General features: G+C 41.9%; 1 protein-coding gene across 1 annotated transcript; it reads left to right on the plus strand.

The window, feature by feature from the left end:
• The first annotated feature begins 6,347 nt into the window (after positions 1 to 6,347).
• LOC104156834 (ephrin type-B receptor 5) lies at positions 6,348 to 18,244 on the plus strand. Its single transcript, XM_009705697.1, has 11 exons — positions 6,348 to 6,470; positions 7,549 to 7,711; positions 8,554 to 8,668; positions 11,427 to 11,482; positions 11,598 to 11,717; positions 12,118 to 12,365; positions 13,301 to 13,516; positions 14,589 to 14,738; positions 14,900 to 15,093; positions 16,326 to 16,481; positions 17,515 to 18,244. The coding sequence occupies exons 1-11, from the start codon at positions 6,363 to 6,365 to the stop codon at positions 17,621 to 17,623; spliced, it is 1,635 nt and encodes a 544-aa protein (XP_009703999.1). The 5' UTR covers positions 6,348 to 6,362; the 3' UTR covers positions 17,624 to 18,244.
• Positions 18,245 to 20,168: the final 1,924 nt, after the last annotated feature.

Raw genomic sequence — 20,168 nt, forward strand, 5'->3', positions numbered from 1 at the left:
CTCCCTGATGGATGCATCCCATCAGGGCCTGTGGAATTCTGTAGGTCCAGTTTGCCTATGTATTCTCTGACTTATTCTTCTACCAGGAAAAAGATCTTCCTTGCTGCAGACTTCCCCTCAGTCTCTGGAACCTGAAGGCCAGTCTTGCTAGTAAAGACTGATGGGAAGAAGATGTCCTGTGTCACCAGGTCCCCTGCACCACCCAGCAGTGGGTGCACATTTTCTCTAGTCTTCCTTGAACCACTTCTGACCTTAGAGAAGCCCTTCTTGTTTTTGCAATCTCTTGACAGATGTGATGCCAGGTAGGCTTTGGCTTTCCTAACCGTGTTGCTGCATGCTTGGGCAGTGCCTCTATGTTCCTCCCAGGTTCCCTGTCCCTGCTTCCACCTTCTGTATACTTGCTTTTTCTGTCTGAGTTGAGGTGGGAGCCCCTTGTTGAAACATGCAGGCCTCTTGGCATTTTCTGCCTGAATTCCTGCTTGTTGGTATGGAGCGCTTTTGCAGCTAGGGGATGGAATCCTTGCACATTAACTAGCTTTTTTGGGGGCCACTCCTCCCTCCAGGGCCTTTTCTGGGGCAGGTCACATCTGCTGTCCTGAATTTCAGCATTGTGAGCTTGCTTTTTGCTCTGCTCTGCTCTGCTCACTGCTCTCAAGATCTTAAACTCCACCATCTCATGATGATGACAGCCAAGGCTGCCTTCCACCTTCACATCACCAGTGAGCCCTTCCTTGTTGGTGAGCATGAGGTACAGCAGGGCACCTCCCCTCCTTGCCTCCTCTATTGCTTGGGTCAGGCAGTAGTCACTGATGCTTTCCAGGCACTTGGCTGTGCTCTGCGTAAGTGGGGATCGCCATCTACTGTTACACTGGTCTGCACTTCCTTCACATTCCTTCCTTACCTAGTCTCTTGATTTTGGTAGATTTTTAGGCTTGCAGGTACATGTTGCTGGTCTGAGCAGATACGAAGTAAAGGACATGAGCTTTATTAGAAAACAGCAGAAACTTGTCAAACATTCGTAAATACCTTAAATCTGCCCCCATGTGCGACCAGGAAAAAATTTGTCCCACCTTGTAGAAGTGTTCAAGCTGACGGCCCACAAAAGTAGAATCTGGGAGCTGTATTTAACTGGTTTTTGAACTGCTTTAGAGCTTTAATTTGGTTTTATATGTGCAAGAATTTTCCATACATTTGCTATTTTATAAATATTATACAGAAAGCAGTCCTTTGTCAGTCGTCTTTAGAGGTCTGATCTCACATGTTATTTGCACTCAGTGAATAAACAGAATAGAAGAATAGAATAGTTCAGTTGGAAGGGACCAACAGTCAGCTAGTCCTACTGCCCAGTTTGCATTGGGCCATCAGGCCCTGTGATTTCAGCTGCCATTAGACGCAGACCTAGCATGTCTCCATTTATAAACCCCATGTGAAAAAAAGCGAAGTGAATAAAAGCAACAAATCAACACAGAACTGGACACTTGTATACATGAAACAAGCTTTAAAAGCAATGTTCTGTTATAAACATTTTTAATAGTCAGCATGCATACAGAGGAAGATACTTATCTAGCACTTCTGTGGCAGCAGAGGTAGGGTAGTTCGGATGTTGTCTTAAGACATGAAATCTTGAACTTTATATTTCCTAATTTATTAACACTGGAAGAGTAAGTTTATCATACACTTCTGACAGGAAATATGTACTTATTCCACCCACAAATAAGTTCACATTTCAAATCTCCTTAGTATTAGTATATATAACCTTAGTATGAGATTTTTCAAAGGAGAAATCTAGATATCTCTTTTAGTTGAAGTGGTGAGAGAGCTCCCTGGCCAGTGTTTCATAAGTTTTGTCCTTAAAAGAGAGGCAAACACATATATCAAAATCTGAACTCTGTCTCAGAGAGGTAGATTAAAGACATCCTTTCTTGCTTTGATTCATAACTATTTTTGTTACTGAGCATTTTTACTGGTTTAGGCTTTTGCCTTAAGTAGTATCTGCTTATTAGGTACATATCACTGAAATGACTGTTTTTAATACAGCAGACTGCATTATCCTGGGCATTCCCACCACCACCACCTGATTACCCTGAGTGATGGGCATGTCTGGATAATAAGGACATTCTAGAATGCTGTGGCACATGGTCAAGAGATAGACATAGTGTAACTCTGGGGGAAGCCGCTCTAGTGATTTTTTTCTTATGTTTCCCAATATTTCTAATTCCAGGAGTTGTAACCTGCTCCTGCATACTGCCCATCTGGGTAGAGTTACCATTTATCATCATTGTTCTGGTGCAGATTTTGCTGTGCCTAAATGTACTATGCACAGCACCAGCTCAGGTCTTTGTACTGTTGGCAAAAGATAACCTGTTGATGGGTAGCTGAAAAATGATAGTACATACTAACATCAGAATGGAGAAGTTTTAACTAAAATACGGGTCAAATGTTGCTAGTTGACTTTGAGTATTCCTTCCAGGTAGGGGAAAAATTGTGGATTGGGAAGAAATGAGAAGGGTGGGAAGTATAACTGTTTGAGGTGGGAAGGAGAGAAATGAAAAGAGGTGGGAGGGCAGGAATGGAGGGGAGATTTAACTCCAATCATTCTGCAAAATCTTCATTCAAAACTAGAAGGAGGCGGGTTCTTCCCTGACAGTGTAGCTGGGTATTTAGGTTTGCACCTCTCCCTCTGTGTGCTTTATGTCCCATCAGAAGGAAGTTAAACTTCTCACAACATTAAAATGTAGTGGAATCTGTCTTGATCAAATGTTAACTGACCAGCTACCCCATTCTCCTCACATTATAATTTGAATATAGTGTTACTCATTTGTGTCTTAAATGCTACATATGGTCTTGGTTAATTGCTGCTGTCTTCCATCCTTGTTGCAACGTTGTCATTAGCAGGTGAAGTAGTTGTGCAATCCTGTTTGAAAGACAAGCAATTGTAAGAAATAAAAGGAGTAAGGATGAGAGAAAGCATTTTACTGTTTATACTCTTACATTTTCGTTTCATTTACATTTTTAACTGGTTCCCACTTGCCTGAGCTCTTTGGAGCCCATTTGAATTATGTCTTTCAGAATAATTTTATCTTGTTATTAAAAACAATCCTTTTATCTTTTTCACAACTAATGAGGGAAGAAAATGCTATTCTGCAGTTTTTGATCATTTGCTAAATGTCTCTGCTTTATTCCTCACATCAAGGAAGTTTATGTCTATTGTGTAAAACCAGTGGAGTTAGGTGGCAGCTTTTCATTGGCATGCTTTTTCTGGAAAATTTAAATGTTGCTGAAAATGTTATTTTCATTAGGAAAATGAGGGTTCCCTAGCTGCCTACCTGAAGGTTTCTTGGCAACATGACATTTTGCTTGCAGAGAGAAAGCAAAACTTCAGAACAGCTTTGTGGACAGACAGCTGGCAGGCTGAAAGATTCTCTTCCAATTATCCTGAATTTTTTGGTTGGAAATCTCTTCCTAAGAAGAAACTCATATTCTTTTAGCTTTTGCACAAACCTGGAGAGTCTGCTTGTGTGTGTGTGTGTACATATAAATTCATGGATGTTCTTTGTAGAAGTGGATTTTCATTCTTCAGAAAGCTTCACATGCAAGTGGCTTTAAACAGCCATTCATCTTCCTTCCTGCTCTGAGGACATTTTTTAGAAGAACTACCTGCCTCAGGAAAGGGCCTGCTGTTAAATAGGTGTTCTGTACTTCTGTTGTCATCAGAACAAATGAATGGTGCTTCTAGGAGGACAAAAAAATTAAAAGCTAAACTACCCCAAATAGTAGCTTGAGTTGTTTCTCATTGTAATCTAATTTTAGTTCAGTGAACAGTGTTTGAAATCATTAATCATATTATCTTCAAGGTAATATTTAGTTTCCTTCCTACCAATTTAATGAGTTTCAGGTTAGTGAGAGGTAATGGCAATTACACAAGGCTCAAAGTCTTGAACTGAACTTCAGACTTTTTAGAATAGCCAATCAAAAATTTTCTAAAATTAGTAGACACAAGTTCTTGCATGCTTTCTGGTTTAGATTCATGCTTCCAAAGCCCCCTTTTATGTTTGACGTCCGGATCCTTGCTTTCTGCATAAAGGGAAGTTGACGTTTTCCCACAGTAATTAATATCTGATGCAGACTATAAGCACTTAATATCATAATGGAATCAAGAGAGCTAACAGCTCCATCTGGGTAGTACACCAGGCTGGCCTGTTCACCAAAAGGCAAAAACTTGGCAAGCGATTTAAGGACAGAAAAACTGTATGTGAAGCTTCCACAGATGGACACTTAACAGTGACCTTTAGGTGGTGGTTCCTGGTAGTAAGGGTAGTTGCAAGCCCATTTAGACTGGACTTCTGCAGTTCGATGGCCCACAGAGGGACTGAGAGTCTCAAATACAGTGGTCATTTTGACATCTGAGCAACAGTCCTGACGGATTGGCCTGAGATCCAGGAGCTAGTCTGAACACAAGGTTGTGTATCAGGCTATGGAAATGAGATGCTTTCATTCTCTATGATCTGCAACTGAACTGGGACCGCTGAACTGAGGAATGCTTCAAAGTCTATTCCTTAACATGTCAGTGTTCTCATCTGCCTCGGTCTTCTGGCTTGCAGACGTGATCTGGTAGTGAAAGGCCTCCATTGCACTGATAGTCCATACCTGATTTTTTTCCCCCATGCAAAGAATTATCATCTGGGGGAAGAAGTAGAAGAGAGGTAGCGTGCTCTGCTTTTGCTCTGACTACTATCACTATCCAAAAGGGTCAACCATATCCTGGGGTGCATCAAGCACAGCATAGCCAGCAGGTCAAGGGAGGGGATTGTCCTGCTCTGTTCTGCAGTGGTGCAGCCTCACCTCGAGTACTGTGGGCAGTTTGGGGCACCTCAATATAAAAAGGATGTGAACCTACTAGTGAGCGTCCAAAGGAGGGCCACGAAGTTGGTGAAGGGTTTAGAGGGGAAACTGCATGAGGAGCAGCTGAAGTCACTTGGTTTGTTCAGCCTGGACAGGAGGAGGCTGAGGGGAGACCTCATCACAGTCTGCAGCTTCCTCATGAGGGGAAGCAGAGGGGCAGGCGCTGATCCCTTCTTTGTGGTGACCAATGATACCACCCTGGGGAATGGCATGAAGATGTGCCAGGTGAGGTTTAGGCTGGATATTAGGAAAAGGTTTTTCACCCAGAGGCTGATGAAGCACTGGAATAGGTTCCCCAGGAAAGTAGTTATGGCTCCAAGCCTAACAGTATTGAAGAAGCATTTGAACAACGCCCTCAGACACATGGTGTGAATTTTGGGGTTGTCCTGTGGAGAGACAGGAGTTGGACTCGATGATCCTTGTGGGTCCCTTCCAACTCATGACATTCTATGATTCTATGATCACATTGTTTGTCCAAGCGTGATCCTAGAACAAGGCAGTGGCACTGAACACCTTGTCATCTTGCATGGAAAAATTGCAAATTTGAAGATCAGAATAATATTCCACCTACAGTATAGATCATCTGTATCAGAAATAGCGTGGCCAGCAGGACCAGGGCAGTGATCATCCCTTTGTACTCAGCACTGGTGAGGCCGCACCTTGAATACTGTGTTCAGTTCTGGGCCTCTCACTACAAGAAGGACATTGAGCTGCTGGAGTATGTCCAGAGAAGAGCAACAAAGCTGGTGAAGGGCCTGGAGAAAAAGTCTTACAAGGAGCAGCTGAGGGAGCTGGGGTTGTTTAGTCCGGAGAAAAGGAGGCTGAGGAGAGACCTTATCACCCTCTACAACTACCTGAAAGGAGGTTGTAGCGAGGTGGGGGTTGGTTTCTTCTCCCCGGTAACTAGCGATAGGACAAGAGGAGACGGTCTCAAGTTGCGCCAGGGGAGGTTCAGGCTGGATATTAGGAAGAACTTCACTGTCAGAGTCGTTAAGCATTGGAACAGGCTCCCCAGGGAGGTGGTGGACTCACCATCCCTGGAGGTATTCAAAAAACGTTTAGATGTGGTGCTTCAAGACATGGTGTAGTGGGTTTAGTGGGCATGGTGGCACCAGGTAGATGATTGGACTTGATGATCTTTGAGGTCTCTTCCCACTGTAATGATTCTATGATTCTATGATTTTATAATTCCTGTGCATGATAAGTTGGATGTGAATTTCTTAATTTTCTTTCTGTCCAATCTGTCAGTGACTGTATCTCCCAGTAGAATAGAATTGTGCCTGGATTTCTTCTGATTATTTTATAAAGTAGTCCATAATGCAAATTAAGGGAAACTAAAGGAAGAGCTGACCTAACTTATTAACTTATCAGGATGAATATTAAATTATAGTTCATTGTTAAGCTTACCCCTTTCCAATCTCTCCTTCCTCTCTTTTATTCCAGTCCCCTCTGCTGTCCCTATGATGCATCAGGTGAGTCGTACTACCAGCAGCATCACACTGTCATGGCCCCAGCCAGACCAGCCCAATGGGATCATCCTAGATTACCAACTACGCTACTTTGACAAGGTGAGCAGAAAGTGATGCAATGCTGATTGTTGTATAGCTGTTATGCAGAAGAGAACAGGGAAATCTTCTGTCTGGGAGATGCACTCCTGGATCAGGATGTGGAGAAAAATGCTTCAATTATGAGGGAAGAACAAGCTGTAGCAAAACTAGAAGTTCATAATATACACTTCATCTAACATCAGTCCACCTGCATTTCCCAACTTGGAACCATCTAGGGATGATGCCTAGTAAGTTTAGCACCAGCTAACACAGGTAACAGTGGAAGGTGCTGAAATTTCCAAATGTCTATGTTGGAACTGGACTCACTGCAACATTCTGTCATGTGATTGTGGAGGGAAATCTTATGTCCCCGTTGATGCCTGGGCAGACATCACTAAGAAATTCTGCGAGGAGGAATGCACTCTTTCATTCACTAAGTGACAGATACCAGTTACCTGTTTATGTGCTGGAATTACGGGGTGGCAAATACAAAGTTGTTCTCCATTCACATCATTCATGACCCCTAATCCAACTGATTTGAGGGGAAGAGATACGTAGGGCTGGTCGCACAAGCTCCTATTCCATATTCTTGACCTTTCACATAAATATTTTTGCTAGATTGTGCAGGGCTACTGTTTTCCTAGCAGTAAAAAGGGCCTGCTATTTGTAATAACATGTCTAGCAGTTTCCTGCATACACCATTACGTGTTTTCTTGCTCTGTATTCTCCTATGAGAATACATAAGTTTGGAGGTTGTAGAAGGCAAAATTTCAGGACAGGCTAGGGGGTTTTTTAATGGATATACTTAGCAAAGAACCACAGGACAAGGTAGTTTTGTCTCTCACTCTTGTTTAGGTCAGGACTGAGAGTCTTTGGCAGAGCTTTGTGTGAAGCCCAAGCCTAAGGGAATGAAAAGCAGCAGTGAGGAACAATGAGTAGTGTGCGAGGAAGTCAGGTCTGGAATAGTATTTGTGGTTGGGAGGCTCTGTAACAGATTCAAAGAATATTGGGCTGACATGGAAACTAGCATTCCTTGATGAGGAGAGCAAATGGTGTGGGCAGAAGTCTCACATTCCTTTTTGGTCACTGACATTCACAGGCAGAAGATGAGGATAATTCATTCACCTTGACTAGTGAAACCAACATGGCCACCATATCAAATCTGAGCCCAGGCAAGATCTATGCCTTCCAAGTACGAGCTAGAACAGCAGTGGGCTATGGCCCATACAGTGGGAAGATGTATTTCCAGACTTTAATGGGAGGTAAGTGATACCATTTTGTACTCAGATCCGTACATGACCGTCTTTCACTTGTGTGTGTATTAGCTTATCTTCTGGAGGAATGCTACCAGACACTCCTACTCAACTTGTATTTCTGTATATCATAATTTGCATATGCAGATTTGTTCACTCAAAGAAGGTTCATGCTATCAGACCGTATTGTTTATGCTACCACTACATCCCCCAGTCCTACTCCTTGTTGCCTCTGTGCTTCTGACCAGCAGGAGCAGAGTGCATCAGTAGAACTCTCTTTAGGAGGGTGTTACAGCACGTGGCACTATACACTGCCGTAGTCTGGTCTGCAGCTGTCACAGGACATCTTACAGCTGAATGCTCTCTGAAAGTCTTTAAGACAGTGGGGACATAGGACATATACCCAGAAGCTTGCCTTCCAGCAATATCACCATCCATTCATGCAGAGAGCAACATGTTACCCTGTGATACTCTTTGGTCTGGATCAAAAGTACTCATGTGTGTCACCTACAAGCTAAATTAATAGGGGACAATGGGATCAAAGCCCAAGTGTAGAGCTAGCCTATATTTAAGTGGCAAGTCAGGTATCAGTGGACCAGGGGAAGGAAAAGTGGATTCAGAGTGGGCACTGGCTTTTCAGAAGTAAGAAGGAAGGCACTGGAAGAGCACAGTGACTGAAGTGGTAAAGGGACAACCAAGTCAAGCATGTGTTGAACTACCAGGACTAGCCTGGGAAGCAAAGGGCTGGTAGGGATGGAATTACGGGTGAGATCTAGTTGAGTAGAAGGGAAGCTCTAACAGTTCCTGTGCTCTACATTTGTGTGTGTGTATGCGTGTGTCTTCCTTGCTAGGGGAGCGCTCGGAGATGGTGCAGGACCGACTGCCGCTTATCGTGGGCTCAGCGCTCGGTGGTCTAGCCTTCTTGGTAATTGCTGCCATTGCCATCCTTGCCATCATCTTCAAGAGGTGAATTCCTTGACCTGCTCATGTGCACTGCAGACAGTGGAACTTTCTTACCCCTGCTACATAACCCCGTCCCAAGGGAAACAGCTTGATCAACATTTATCAGCTTGTCCTTGAGATGCCATTTTCTAATTAAGGAAAGATCCTACCCCGTTACTCCTATCTGAGGAGCCTCTCCTTTGGTAAACTGCTCATGTACTTAGCTGATATTTGGCTAGTTAGCAATATGAACACAAAGGAAGCATTTTAAAGCTGGTGCTCAAAAGGTATTTAAATGCATCACTGTAAAGAAGGGACTGTAAATTGCATTTTAGGCAAGCAAGTGGAGAATGAAACAATGTAGTGAAGAAGGACTGGTGGAATAAGTATTTAGATCCACTTAATTTAGGACGTGCTAAATACCCTTTAACAAGGAGCAAGAGACAATAGCTCGTTTGCTGAATAATAAAATCTGTACAACCCCAATGGTTCCATGGAACACTAACTCATAAAATGTAGGTTAAAAAAAGTAACTATTCCACTTCACATTTCGGAAAGAAAAAAGAGCAGATAAGTCAATGTGGAGATAATCTTTTATGGCAAAAAAAGAAGGATCGCAATTAGAAAGAGAAAAGTAAGGGTTGCTGCTTTTGTAGAGGTACAAAAGTAAACAATGAGGATTTTGTTATGTGAAGAAAAGAAACAATGATTACCCGCTCCTTGAATTTACTGAGGTTTGAAGTTATTCCCCTAGATTGTCAGTAATGGGTTTCTGTATCTTTGCTCTACTCTGCCTCTGCACAAGAGGGACTTTTTAGCTCACCTAAAAAAATGTATAAACTACTTAACTTTAGAAAGTGGCCTTTAGTTTTAGTTATTTCTTTTGTGTTCTCTTCCCTTTTCTACATTTGTTTTCTTCTTCTGTGTATATTCTCTTTTAATATTTTTCTTTCTGGAAAGAAAAGAATTATCAAATATTGTTATATTTGCATTGTTGCCTCCTTTTGTAGCTTTGAACTGTTAAAAATATAATTTCTTGTTACAGCTGGAAATGTGATATTATGTGCACAACTCAATAAAGCATCTATTTTTCTAAAAAAATAAACCAAACCCAGAATAAATTAATATTACCAAAACTGTGTTGGGGAAAGACATTAATGGGTTTCTGTAAATGTATCTACATAAAAGGAAACACCATAAAACAAGATTCATTTATACTTGATCATGTGCAATTAATAGAGACTTGTTCAGAAAAAGCGGAGATACCAAATTTCTATTTTAAATTTATCATTGATAAGAAAAGTAGGTTTGAAGATGTAGGAAATGAGGAACACCACAGGTAATTAATAGTTCTTTAAAAGGTTGAATGTGTGCAGTCAAATGCTGCAATTTTAACTTGGTTTTGTACATTGTTGGAACACATTTTCCAGGCAATATACAATGTGAAACACCAATTTTAGCTAATTGGGGCTTTTTTAATGATGGAAAACCATTAGTGTGTCAGATAACCTATAAAAAAAATCATGAATGTAGATCTACCTTTCAAATACAACAGCAGAGTTAGAGCTCTTAGGTATAGGCCTCCCGTAAAGCCAATTTCTTTCCACAACAGAACAGATTTTGAAGGTAGATCTATCTGTGGTTTTGCAATCTTAGCAGAATTTAAAGAGGTAAGCCTGACAAGTAAGAATACTACACAGTTACCTGTTGGACTGACAGAATTAGTTATGTTAGTGAAGACGAGTAACATAATGTTTCGTGATACTGTGTCTTCAGATACTAATTGAATCAGCAGCTAGAAGGTCTTGTGCTGAAACAGCAAAGCATATGAGTTGACACAAATCCATGCATACAGCAGGGATACCACAGGGTTTGATTTACAAACTGGACTAATTAATATGATTTAGAAAAGATAGTAAACTAGCATGAATTGTACATTTTTGGAAAAAAAATATGAGCGTTGTTGGAAACCAAGGAAATTACTTGAAAATAGAAAATATGTTTAGAGCAAACCAAGAATTGGATGAAACTTAGAAAACAACTAGATTGTGTGGGGGAAAAATTGCTTGAATCACACACATTTAAGAGGAAAATAAAATCTGAAAAGCATCTATGCTGAGAAGAACGTATGCTTACTGGAAATTAGATGTATATTTGCAATAAATATTACAATAAGAAAGACCATACCTGTTTTGATTTGCACATGCAAAAATCACATCATGGAACAGATTTCTGTCGATCTGTCTCTGTGTGGTTGTTTTTGAATATTGTAGTTATGAAAAGAATAGTCAAAGTAAGTGCTGTTTAGAGACCTGAAGGAAAAATAAAGAATTAATCTTTGGGGGAAACTTATACAAACTAAGCATTAGAGTAAATTGCTCTTAGAATGTTTTTGAAGAACTTAGAAAGCATCACAGGAGATGGATTAGATTAATATTGAAAAGAAAAATTTGTTGTAATTAAATGAAATAAAAATGTAAATTTAGCCTGAATAGCAAGAAAACTTCCAAGACAGTAATATTAAACTTTAATATTTTTTTTTCAGGATAGTGCTGGAGGCCCTATCATTTGTCATATCTAAAGTGGGGATGCAAACAGTGGTGTAAAAACTACCACATAGAAAACAAGCATGCACTGATTATCAAGAGATGGGCAGGATCTTAACACCCATCTTCTATGCCTAAATTCAAGGATTCTCTGAGTCTTGCATTGAGAACTCTACCCTAACATCCTATGAGAGACTCATGTGTGTTTTGACTTTCCTTTCCTTTATGTCCTGCAGTAAAAGGCAAGAGACTCCATACACAGACCGCCTGCAGCAGTATATCAGTGCACGAGGTAAGTGTCCTTGAGCAACAAATGGCAAGGGCCTGTCTCTTTTCAGGACTCATTAACACCCATGTCTCTCAGGGTTTGATTCTGGTGATGTTTTGGGCTGTCTCCTCCACTGCAGGACTTGGAGTGAAGTATTACATTGATCCTTCAACTTATGAAGATCCCAATGAAGCTATTCGAGAATTTGCCAAGGAGATTGATGTGTCCTTCATCAAGATTGAGGAGGTCATTGGATCAGGTAGTGTGAGAATCTGCAGATTTTGAAGTGCCTTCTTTCTCACCTTGAGACCTGGCACTACTGGCCTGAAAGGGACCCATGGATCCATGGTACATCAAGTGTTTCAGGATAGCTAACCTTCATTTTTACCAAAATTCATCTTAACTTACTTACCCTTAGATGCTGGCTCCAAACCAAGTTTAAAACACCCTTTGAAGACTCAGAGCTTCTGATTTGAACCCTGAAGATGTAGTCTGCAACCTGAGCCCTCATCAAGAACTTCACCTTAATCCAAACAATCCTAGTAACCCTTTTCCCAAGCAGTGCCTGAAGTCTTCCACAGTAGAATGCTTTAGTGCACTTGAATAAAATTCTTTGCTGTGTTTCCTTACTTGAGGTGTGTTTCTTCCCTCCCTGACAGGAGAGTTTGGAGAGGTGTGCTTTGGGCGCCTAAAACACCCAGGGAAGCGTGAATACACAGTAGCTATTAAGACCCTGAAGTCAGGTTACACAGAGGAACAGCGGCGGGAGTTCCTGAGCGAGGCCAGCATCATGGGGCAATTTGAGCATCCCAATGTCATTCATCTGGAGGGTGTGGTCACCAAGAGCCGACCAGTCATGATTGTCACAGAGTTCATGGAGAATGGATCACTGGATTCCTTCCTCAGGGTACCACAACCAGAGTCTCCCACAACTGTCACCTCTTCATCTTTCTGTGTCTCAGATCTGATCATTTTGCCTGCCCTTCTTCGTAACGCCTGTCTCTATAAGTCCTCAGTTGCCCTCTTTGGGTGCAATAGAAATAATAGCACATTACCAGAGTAAGTGGGTTTAGGCCAACATGGTGAAAATATTCCAAAAGCTCACCCATCATATAAAATTTCTTCGTTATTTTAGACTTCTCCAGCTCAAATAATTTATGGTAAACAGTACTGAACTTTTTATCTTTCTAGACAGCCTTCCAGTTCCTTATGTGCATGCTCTGAAGTTTGCCTTTCTAATAAATGTTTTTCAGACATTATTCCACTGAATGTTTTCAAGTTTCAGCTTTGTAATGAAGTAATGAAACTTGTAGTTATTTTTGGACTCAAGAGTTTCCAGTGTTTTTTCTAGTAATGAAACATAAATATAGTCATTTTTGTAGTATAAGTGCTTCATTCTTTTTTTTCACTAATTCATATGCTAATTCAACCACAAATGCTTTAGCAGGTACATTTTGAAAAGCACATGAACAAATTGTGTAGAATTGCATAGAATCCATTGTAAAGATCTTTAAACAGTAAGAGCAGACTTGTCTGCGCTTGTTCATTAGCTACTCATTTAGCTAATGAGACTAGATGTAGGATGCTAAAGGAGGATATGGCCACAAGATGAGATTTGTCTTCAGAAAAAGATCACCAGTGTCTGACTTCATTGGAGATTCATTGCTTTAAGCCCACCCTCCTTTCTTATTTGCTGTCCTCAAACCTTCAGATTTTGGCTGAAGTTAAGATGTATTGGCCTAACTTCATAAATCCACCTCGTTACCTTGCTTTTTGTTAGTCTTCCCTGTCGGCTTCATGTTCTGTGGTCATAAAAGCCTATGTTTGCCTCCTCACTTGCAGCAGAAGGAGGGACAGTTCAGTGTGTTACAGCTGGTGGGAATGCTACGGGGGATTGCAGCTGGCATGCGCTACCTTTCAGACATGAACTATGTGCATCGTGACCTGGCAGCACGTAACATCTTAGTCAACAGTAACCTTGTGTGCAAGGTGTCAGACTTTGGTTTGTCCCGCTTTCTGGAGGATGATGCTTCAAATCCCACCTATACTGGAGCTCTGGTGAGTTACTGCTAAGGAGTGAGTTTCTGCCGTGCTGCCGCTATTATTTTTTCCTGTGTTCCTCCTTGATTTGGTGTGCCCTCTTTAGTCCATCTTGAGACCAGAGAGACCGGTGGGGTAGAGCCTTCTATCTTGTGCGTTATCTGTTCCAAACCAGTAAAAAAAACTAAATAACTGAATATCTGATCCACTGTGCCACGTGAAATGAAGTCTCAATGCCATTCTTTGTGGAATGATGGTGGATAGGACAAACCTCATAACCTGATGTAGGTGTTATCTTTGCCCTTTCATTAACTTCTTATAGGAAGTATAAAGGACTGAAGGAGAGATTGAAGTCCTGTACTACCACTCTTTGAGGAAAGAGTTGTTTTTTTCCTACAGGAGAGATAACTGGCATAAATATATTTATGGGCTTACAACCAACCATCAAATGAACTTACTGCCTATGAAGTTCTGGCACCAGTTATACATATTACAAAAGGGGTGGGAGTATAACAGGTGGGTTGAAACTACTATTTGGTATGCAGGGAATGAAGAAGAAATCATTCACTGAAAAGTGAAGGAAGTTTTAGATGTATGTGTTTTGAAGAACCAGCGCCTGAATGATATTTCATCTGGCAGGTCATACCTGCAGTCAGAGAGGTCAAGATGGAAAAAGGAAGGAGTTAAGGCTAGCCACTTGGTGTATCTGTCCTTGGTGTTGCAGGTTGGGATTGTTTAAATGGCTTTAGATTTCCAAATGATTGTGACTTTCAGGAGGATTTTATTGTCTGCCACATCTCAAATGCTGCAAAGAAGACCTATAAAAGTTAAAATCTATTACATCATGGGATTTGTAGCAGCAAAGAGGCATGATTCTGTTTTTTCATCTATATTTGTCAATATACAAGGTGGAAACCTTTAACGTAGTTTGAATTTAAACCAATAATGTCTACAAGACAGCGTCAACTGTATAGGTACTCCATGCTCAGACTTGTGTCCTGCTACCGGCACCTGATCAGTTCAGTGATGTCATTTTCACAAATAATCCTTATCTCGCTAACATTCTGGTATTTCTTTGACTGTTTTCTAGGGCTGCAAAATCCCCATCCGTTGGACTGCCCCTGAAGCTGTCCAGTATCGCAAGTTCACCTCCTCCAGTGATGTCTGGAGCTATGGCATTGTCATGTGGGAGGTGATGTCCTATGGTGAGAGGCCTTACTGGGACATGTCCAATCAGGAAGTAAGTTTTAGAAGTGATGAGAATGTACATCTGCCTCTCTGTCCTGTAGCAATTCCAAGTAGAAGAAAGTCGTACACCACCAAGTGATTGAAGCTTGTTTGTCTTTTATTTTCCCAGCTTTTATTTTCCCAGGAAAAGTCTTTGTTTTTCTTTTCCTGCAGGTAATTAATGCCATTGACCAGGACTATCGCCTGCCACCCCCCCCGGACTGCCCAACTGTTTTGCACCTGCTGATGCTTGACTGCTGGCAGAAGGAGCGGGTCCAGAGACCCAAATTTGAGCAAATAGTCAGTGCCCTAGATAAAATGATCCGGAAGCCATCTGCCCTCAAAGCCACCGGCACTGGGAGCAGCAGGTGAGATGAGGATTTGATGCAAAATAATAGAGCTTGTCTCTTGGTAGGCATTACAAGGAAAAGCAAGCAGTAAATCGGGCTATATAGTATTTTGTCCAGCCCTCTCATCTGAGGCTGGGAACAAATAGGAAGGGGGAAAAAAGAGGGAGAGGGTCAGAAGCACTGTATATCCTGATTCACTTAATGGATGATGAGGAGTTGTGAGTGCTGAACATGAGAGGAGATAAATGTCTTGAGGTGCATTGAGGATGAACAAGTGAGGTGACTTAGGGAATGGAGGGAGGGACACATATGGGTGCAGCTACACCCGATATTCTGTGATCACACAACACTGTGTGATCACAAGAGGTGATGAAGGAAGAGAAGACCTTAGCTTATGGAGGGAAGGAAATCTGTAGCTAAGACTAATTGGAAGTGCAGCTTGCATCCCATATTTTCCCAACTGCGTTTTCCAGCCTGATGGAACCAGAGACATGTGGTCAGCAAAGGAGAAGTCTCGATGAGCGTAAATGATGCCAAGATTAGATGGCTGTTGGGCTGATGACAGAATTGCATCCTGCTGGTCTGAAGGGTTTTTTCCTGTGGTTATAAACCTTGTCTCTGTGGAATGTACTCCAAAGCTGGGGGAGGGGAAAGGTGCCTAGTGATGCCCAGTTTACTAAAAACAGCACATAAAGAGAGTTATAGCTTTGGGACAGATTCAGATGATGGGGAAAAGAGAAAATGCCGTGTATGAACAGTCATTTCTTTGGCCTTTTACTGCTGTGTTTCTATATGATGGGTATTGGAGCTGAAACAACACAGTCATTGTCTCATAGGATACTTTCTGATCCAAGGAGTGCATCTAGGAGAGGGAGAACTAGTCACCAAGGCAAAAAGGTATAAGGTCTCATCTCTGCCTCAGAAACCTCCTCACCGCATCTCTTTGCCCAGCTAAGACCCAGTCTAGACCCAGAAAGTGTGGAAAGAGGGCAACAAGAAGAGAATGTGCCTGAGAGAGTATAAAATGGGAAGGAAAGATCAATTTCTTGGGTTGAGTTGATTGCTTTTAGGCAGAAAAGGGAACACAGGTAGTCTAGAAAAAGAGCATCAAGATGGGACTTTAGGAATCAGGGCATGAAGGAATCTGTGCTCTTCAGAGGTTGCATTCTTTCCCTCTCATAACTCTTACCTCACTAGTGTGGTCAGCTGATGTTGATAACTTGGATTTTTAGAACCTGCCTCTTTTGCAGACCATCTCAGCCTCTCCTGAGCAACTGTCCTCCGGATTTCCCTTCACTCAGCAATGCCCATGAGTGGTTGGATGCTATCAAGATGGGACGTTACAAGGAGAATTTTGACCAGGCTGGTCTGATTACGTTTGATGTCATATCACGCATGACTCTGGAGTAAGTAGAGGGACCGAGAGCAGAAGATACCAGGCACTGAGTTTTGTGTGCACAAAGTGAAAGCAGTCTGAGAAACATCTAGTAAGGGCTATATGGAGAATACATACACATGAAAAAGGAGATGGAAGCCAGAGCAAAGTAGCTACTGTTTCTTACGTCTTGTTAGGGCCTCTGGGCACCCTCCATACCACTGTACACTTGTAATCTGTTTCTATAAGCATTAATAATGATCCCATGTACAATACAAAACATATTGTCAATGTTGCAGAGAGACTGTTACATCAGAATGTTCATGACAGCTGCTACAGGTAATAACCGCTTTTAAGGAGATACATAGAACCAGCCATACCATATACTGACTTGAAGTGTTATCTAGAAGACAGGAGCCAGGAAAAGGGACATTGTTAGAATCATAAAATGGTTTGGGTTGGAAAGGACCTTTAAAGATTATCTAGTTCCAACCCCCCTGCCATGGGCAGGGACACCTTCCACCAGACCAGGTTGCTCAAAGCCCCATCCAACCTAGCCTCGAACACTTGCAGGGATGGGGCATCCGCAACTTCTCCTGGCACGTTGTTCCTGTGTCTCACCACCGTTCCTTATTCTCTTTCAGTGTAAAACTGTTGCCCCTTGTCCTGTCACTACAGGCCTTGGTAAAAAGTCCCTCTCCTTCTTTCTTGTAATCCCCCTTTATATATTGAAAGGCTGCAAGAAGGTCCCTCCAGAGCCTTCTCTTCAGGCTGAACAACCCCAGTTCTCTCAGTTTTTCTTCATAGGAGAGGTGTTCCAGCTTACTGGATTATCTTCGTGGCCCACTTTCACTGCTTCTTTTTGTGTCATGACTGACCAAGTTCTGCCGAAACCCCCTCCACCCACACACATTTGCCAAGCAAAAGCAGAAGCCTTGTCAACTGTTACTCAAAGTTATACCTATATCCATAAACATTGATTTGGATCTGCAGGGAAATGGACTGGGTCTGTTCAGAACAAGAAGCCTGTTTTAACACCTTCCACATCCTCTGTTCTCTTGCAGAGATATCCAACGGATTGGCATCACCCTTGTTGGTCACCAGAAAAAGATTCTTAACAGCATCCAGCTCATGCGAGTCCATTTGAATCAGCTTGAACCAGTTGAAGTGTGATGTTTACACCATCCTTATTCCACTAGTTTCAAACTCTGGAAAGGTTCTGGGGGAATTCAGAGGGATTTTCACTGTAAGAAAAGGAGATGTCAGTATGCTACTTGAAGACTTAATGCACCCAGAGAGTGCACAGTACATGTCCTGTTCCATGAACAAAAACAAAGCCTTGCCATGATTTGAAAGCAGAGCTAAGTAACTGGTAGCATTTAAATGTGGCTGACATCATACATTGGGAATGGACTTGGGGAGGGAAAGTTATAATAACATGGGGAGGACATGGAATAATAGCTTGGACAGATCACAAGCACCTGTTGCCTCTTCTCTGCCAACAAAAGGTGTCCAACAATTTTACAAAGCCATCGGCAGGCTTTACCTGTGGCTGGGAGCCCAGCAAAGCTATAAAAACATAATAAAGGCAACAAAAAATTACCATTTTTTTCCAAAAGAATGCCATCATGGTGTGAGAGATTATTACTCAGATGGAGATGAGCATCAGGCTATCACTTGGTATGCCAGCTTGGTCCGGAACTCAAGTTCCAGTTAGTGCACAATATGTGGTAAGCTGTAAGACATGTCACCTGGTAAAGAGGTTGAGGGTAAAGGGCTCAGAATTCTATGCTATTTCATGTGCATTTCTTGGGTCTGCTCCATGATCCAGGAGGGAAACTTACTAATCCTTTGTGCTGATGCAAGGAACAGCAAGTCCTTGGTGCTACGCAACTCTGTTTATTGGACCGCAACAGAGTGGAACAATAAGGATTCCTAGAATCCATCCTGCTGCATCTGCAAGTGGAGAGGGAAACAAATAGGTTCTGCTCCTCACAAGCCCATTCTTGAGAGGAAAGGGATAAGTTGTGATATTTTGAAATCATGAGCACCCAGAATTTGGGGTTTGTTCTCTTCTGAGCCCCTTACAGACATTGAAGAGCACGACAAAAAAGTCTGAAGCCCTTTGCTACTGAAAAATACTTGCTCTTTTTTTCACCTTAATCAGCTACATCAATGGGCACAGCTGGTTTCTGAAGAAAATGCAGACCTGCAGTAGTCAACTCCAAATAGACAATTCGAACAAAGGAGTTGAAACTCTTTCACAAGTTCTTGTCAAGAATGTTCAGGGAAGGGTGCCAGTCCCATAAGTGACTTCAGTCCTTAAAAAAGGACTAACAATGTCCTTGGGATCAACTATGTTGCCCAGTAGAGGTGCATGAGAACGACCAGAATGGCAGAGCTTATGTCTCTCTTCAGACAGTCTAGTACCTGCTTAAGGAAAACTCTGCTTTGAGGAGGAGCAGAGCTTCAGGACTGTGTCTCTGTATCTGTCCCTATGCAGAAGTATGAAAACATGAAGCTGAGCTTGAGAGAAAAACTCATAAACTATGCACTTGTCCACCTCACCGACACATAGGAAAGGAAATGGAGATGTTCGCCTCACCACTTGTCTACCTCACCAACATATAGGAAACGAAATGGAAATGGCCTTGTTAAGCAAGACCCCAGTGAAGACATTACATAAAAAGATACCTTCTTTGTGTCTAGAGAGGAAATAACCCTAGCTGTTCCGATCTGTGTGCGTCTGTTGGCTCGCTGTGAACTAGTAATGAACTTACTGTATTTCTGCAGCTGTCAAGGTTAGAATAGCAGAATGTCTGCAGATAGTACTCCTGTAGGGATTTAAGGATTCCCCCAGTTAATCCAGCAATTGAGTCTGAGAAGTCCTGTTTAATAGTTATTGGAGAGTCCTATAATATGATAGGAGGTGCTCCAAAATAGTTGCACCAGAATAGCCAACACAGTTCAGACTCTTTGTTGCACCATTAGAGCAACATTATTGTCATTTTTTTTTAGTTGAAGAGGGAGGAGAATAGCGGTGCGTTTTTTCAAGATATAAAAAAGTAAGTACAAAAACATTACAAAGAAATAATAAAATATTCATGGCAATACAAAGAGAGTGTGAAGATTAAAAAAATAAACAAACACATCAGACTAGAGCGAGTCCAAGCCTAGAAAATTTGAGTCTGTACCTTTTAAGGGGTTTCTACAAACTTGTAACACAAATCCAGTTACATGTATTCTGACTGACTGTCAGCTCCACCTACAGCATCTGAAGCTGAGCAAGTGTTGTCCTCTTCAGAAAGCGTATTGAGTACAAGATGTTGAGGGGAATCTGTGGTCTCTAGCACCTTCCATATTATTCACCAGAGGACAACAATGCATGTATGCATATTCATATATGAGTGTATTCTAGAAGTTCTGCAGGCCATTTGGGCAAACACAGCAGGCTATGTTTTCCATGCCTTGGGTGGTCAAGATCAGTTGAGAAAGTAGTGATCTAGTTCAAATCCTCTTTTCAGCCTAGTGGAAACTTATATGCGGAAAATACATTCTTTCTCTTCATGCAATGGGAGACAAAATGGGAGCCTTGTCTGAATCTCGTACCAATGACAATGAGGTTTACTAGCCCTTTATGGGGAGCTGCAGTAAAATGAATTGCTTGGTGGTAGTTCGGGCAGTAGGACATTTACTTTTGTGTATTGAAGTCTATGGT

Source organism: Cariama cristata, unplaced genomic scaffold (assembly GCF_000690535.1).
Source record: "Cariama cristata isolate BGI_N322 unplaced genomic scaffold, ASM69053v1 scaffold14748, whole genome shotgun sequence".
In the NCBI taxonomy this organism is placed as follows: Eukaryota; Metazoa; Chordata; class Aves; order Cariamiformes; family Cariamidae; genus Cariama; species Cariama cristata.

Coding starts and splice junctions, on each gene's coding strand:
- LOC104156834 (XM_009705697.1), top strand. CDS start 6,363: ATGATGCATCAGGTGAGTCGTACTACCAGCAGCATCACACTGTCATGG. Junction 8,669..11,426: donor CTTGCCATCATCTTCAAGAG/GTGAATTCCTTG, acceptor TATGTCCTGCAG/TAAAAGGCAAGAGACTCCAT. Junction 11,483..11,597: donor GCAGTATATCAGTGCACGAG/GTAAGTGTCCTT, acceptor CCTCCACTGCAG/GACTTGGAGTGAAGTATTAC.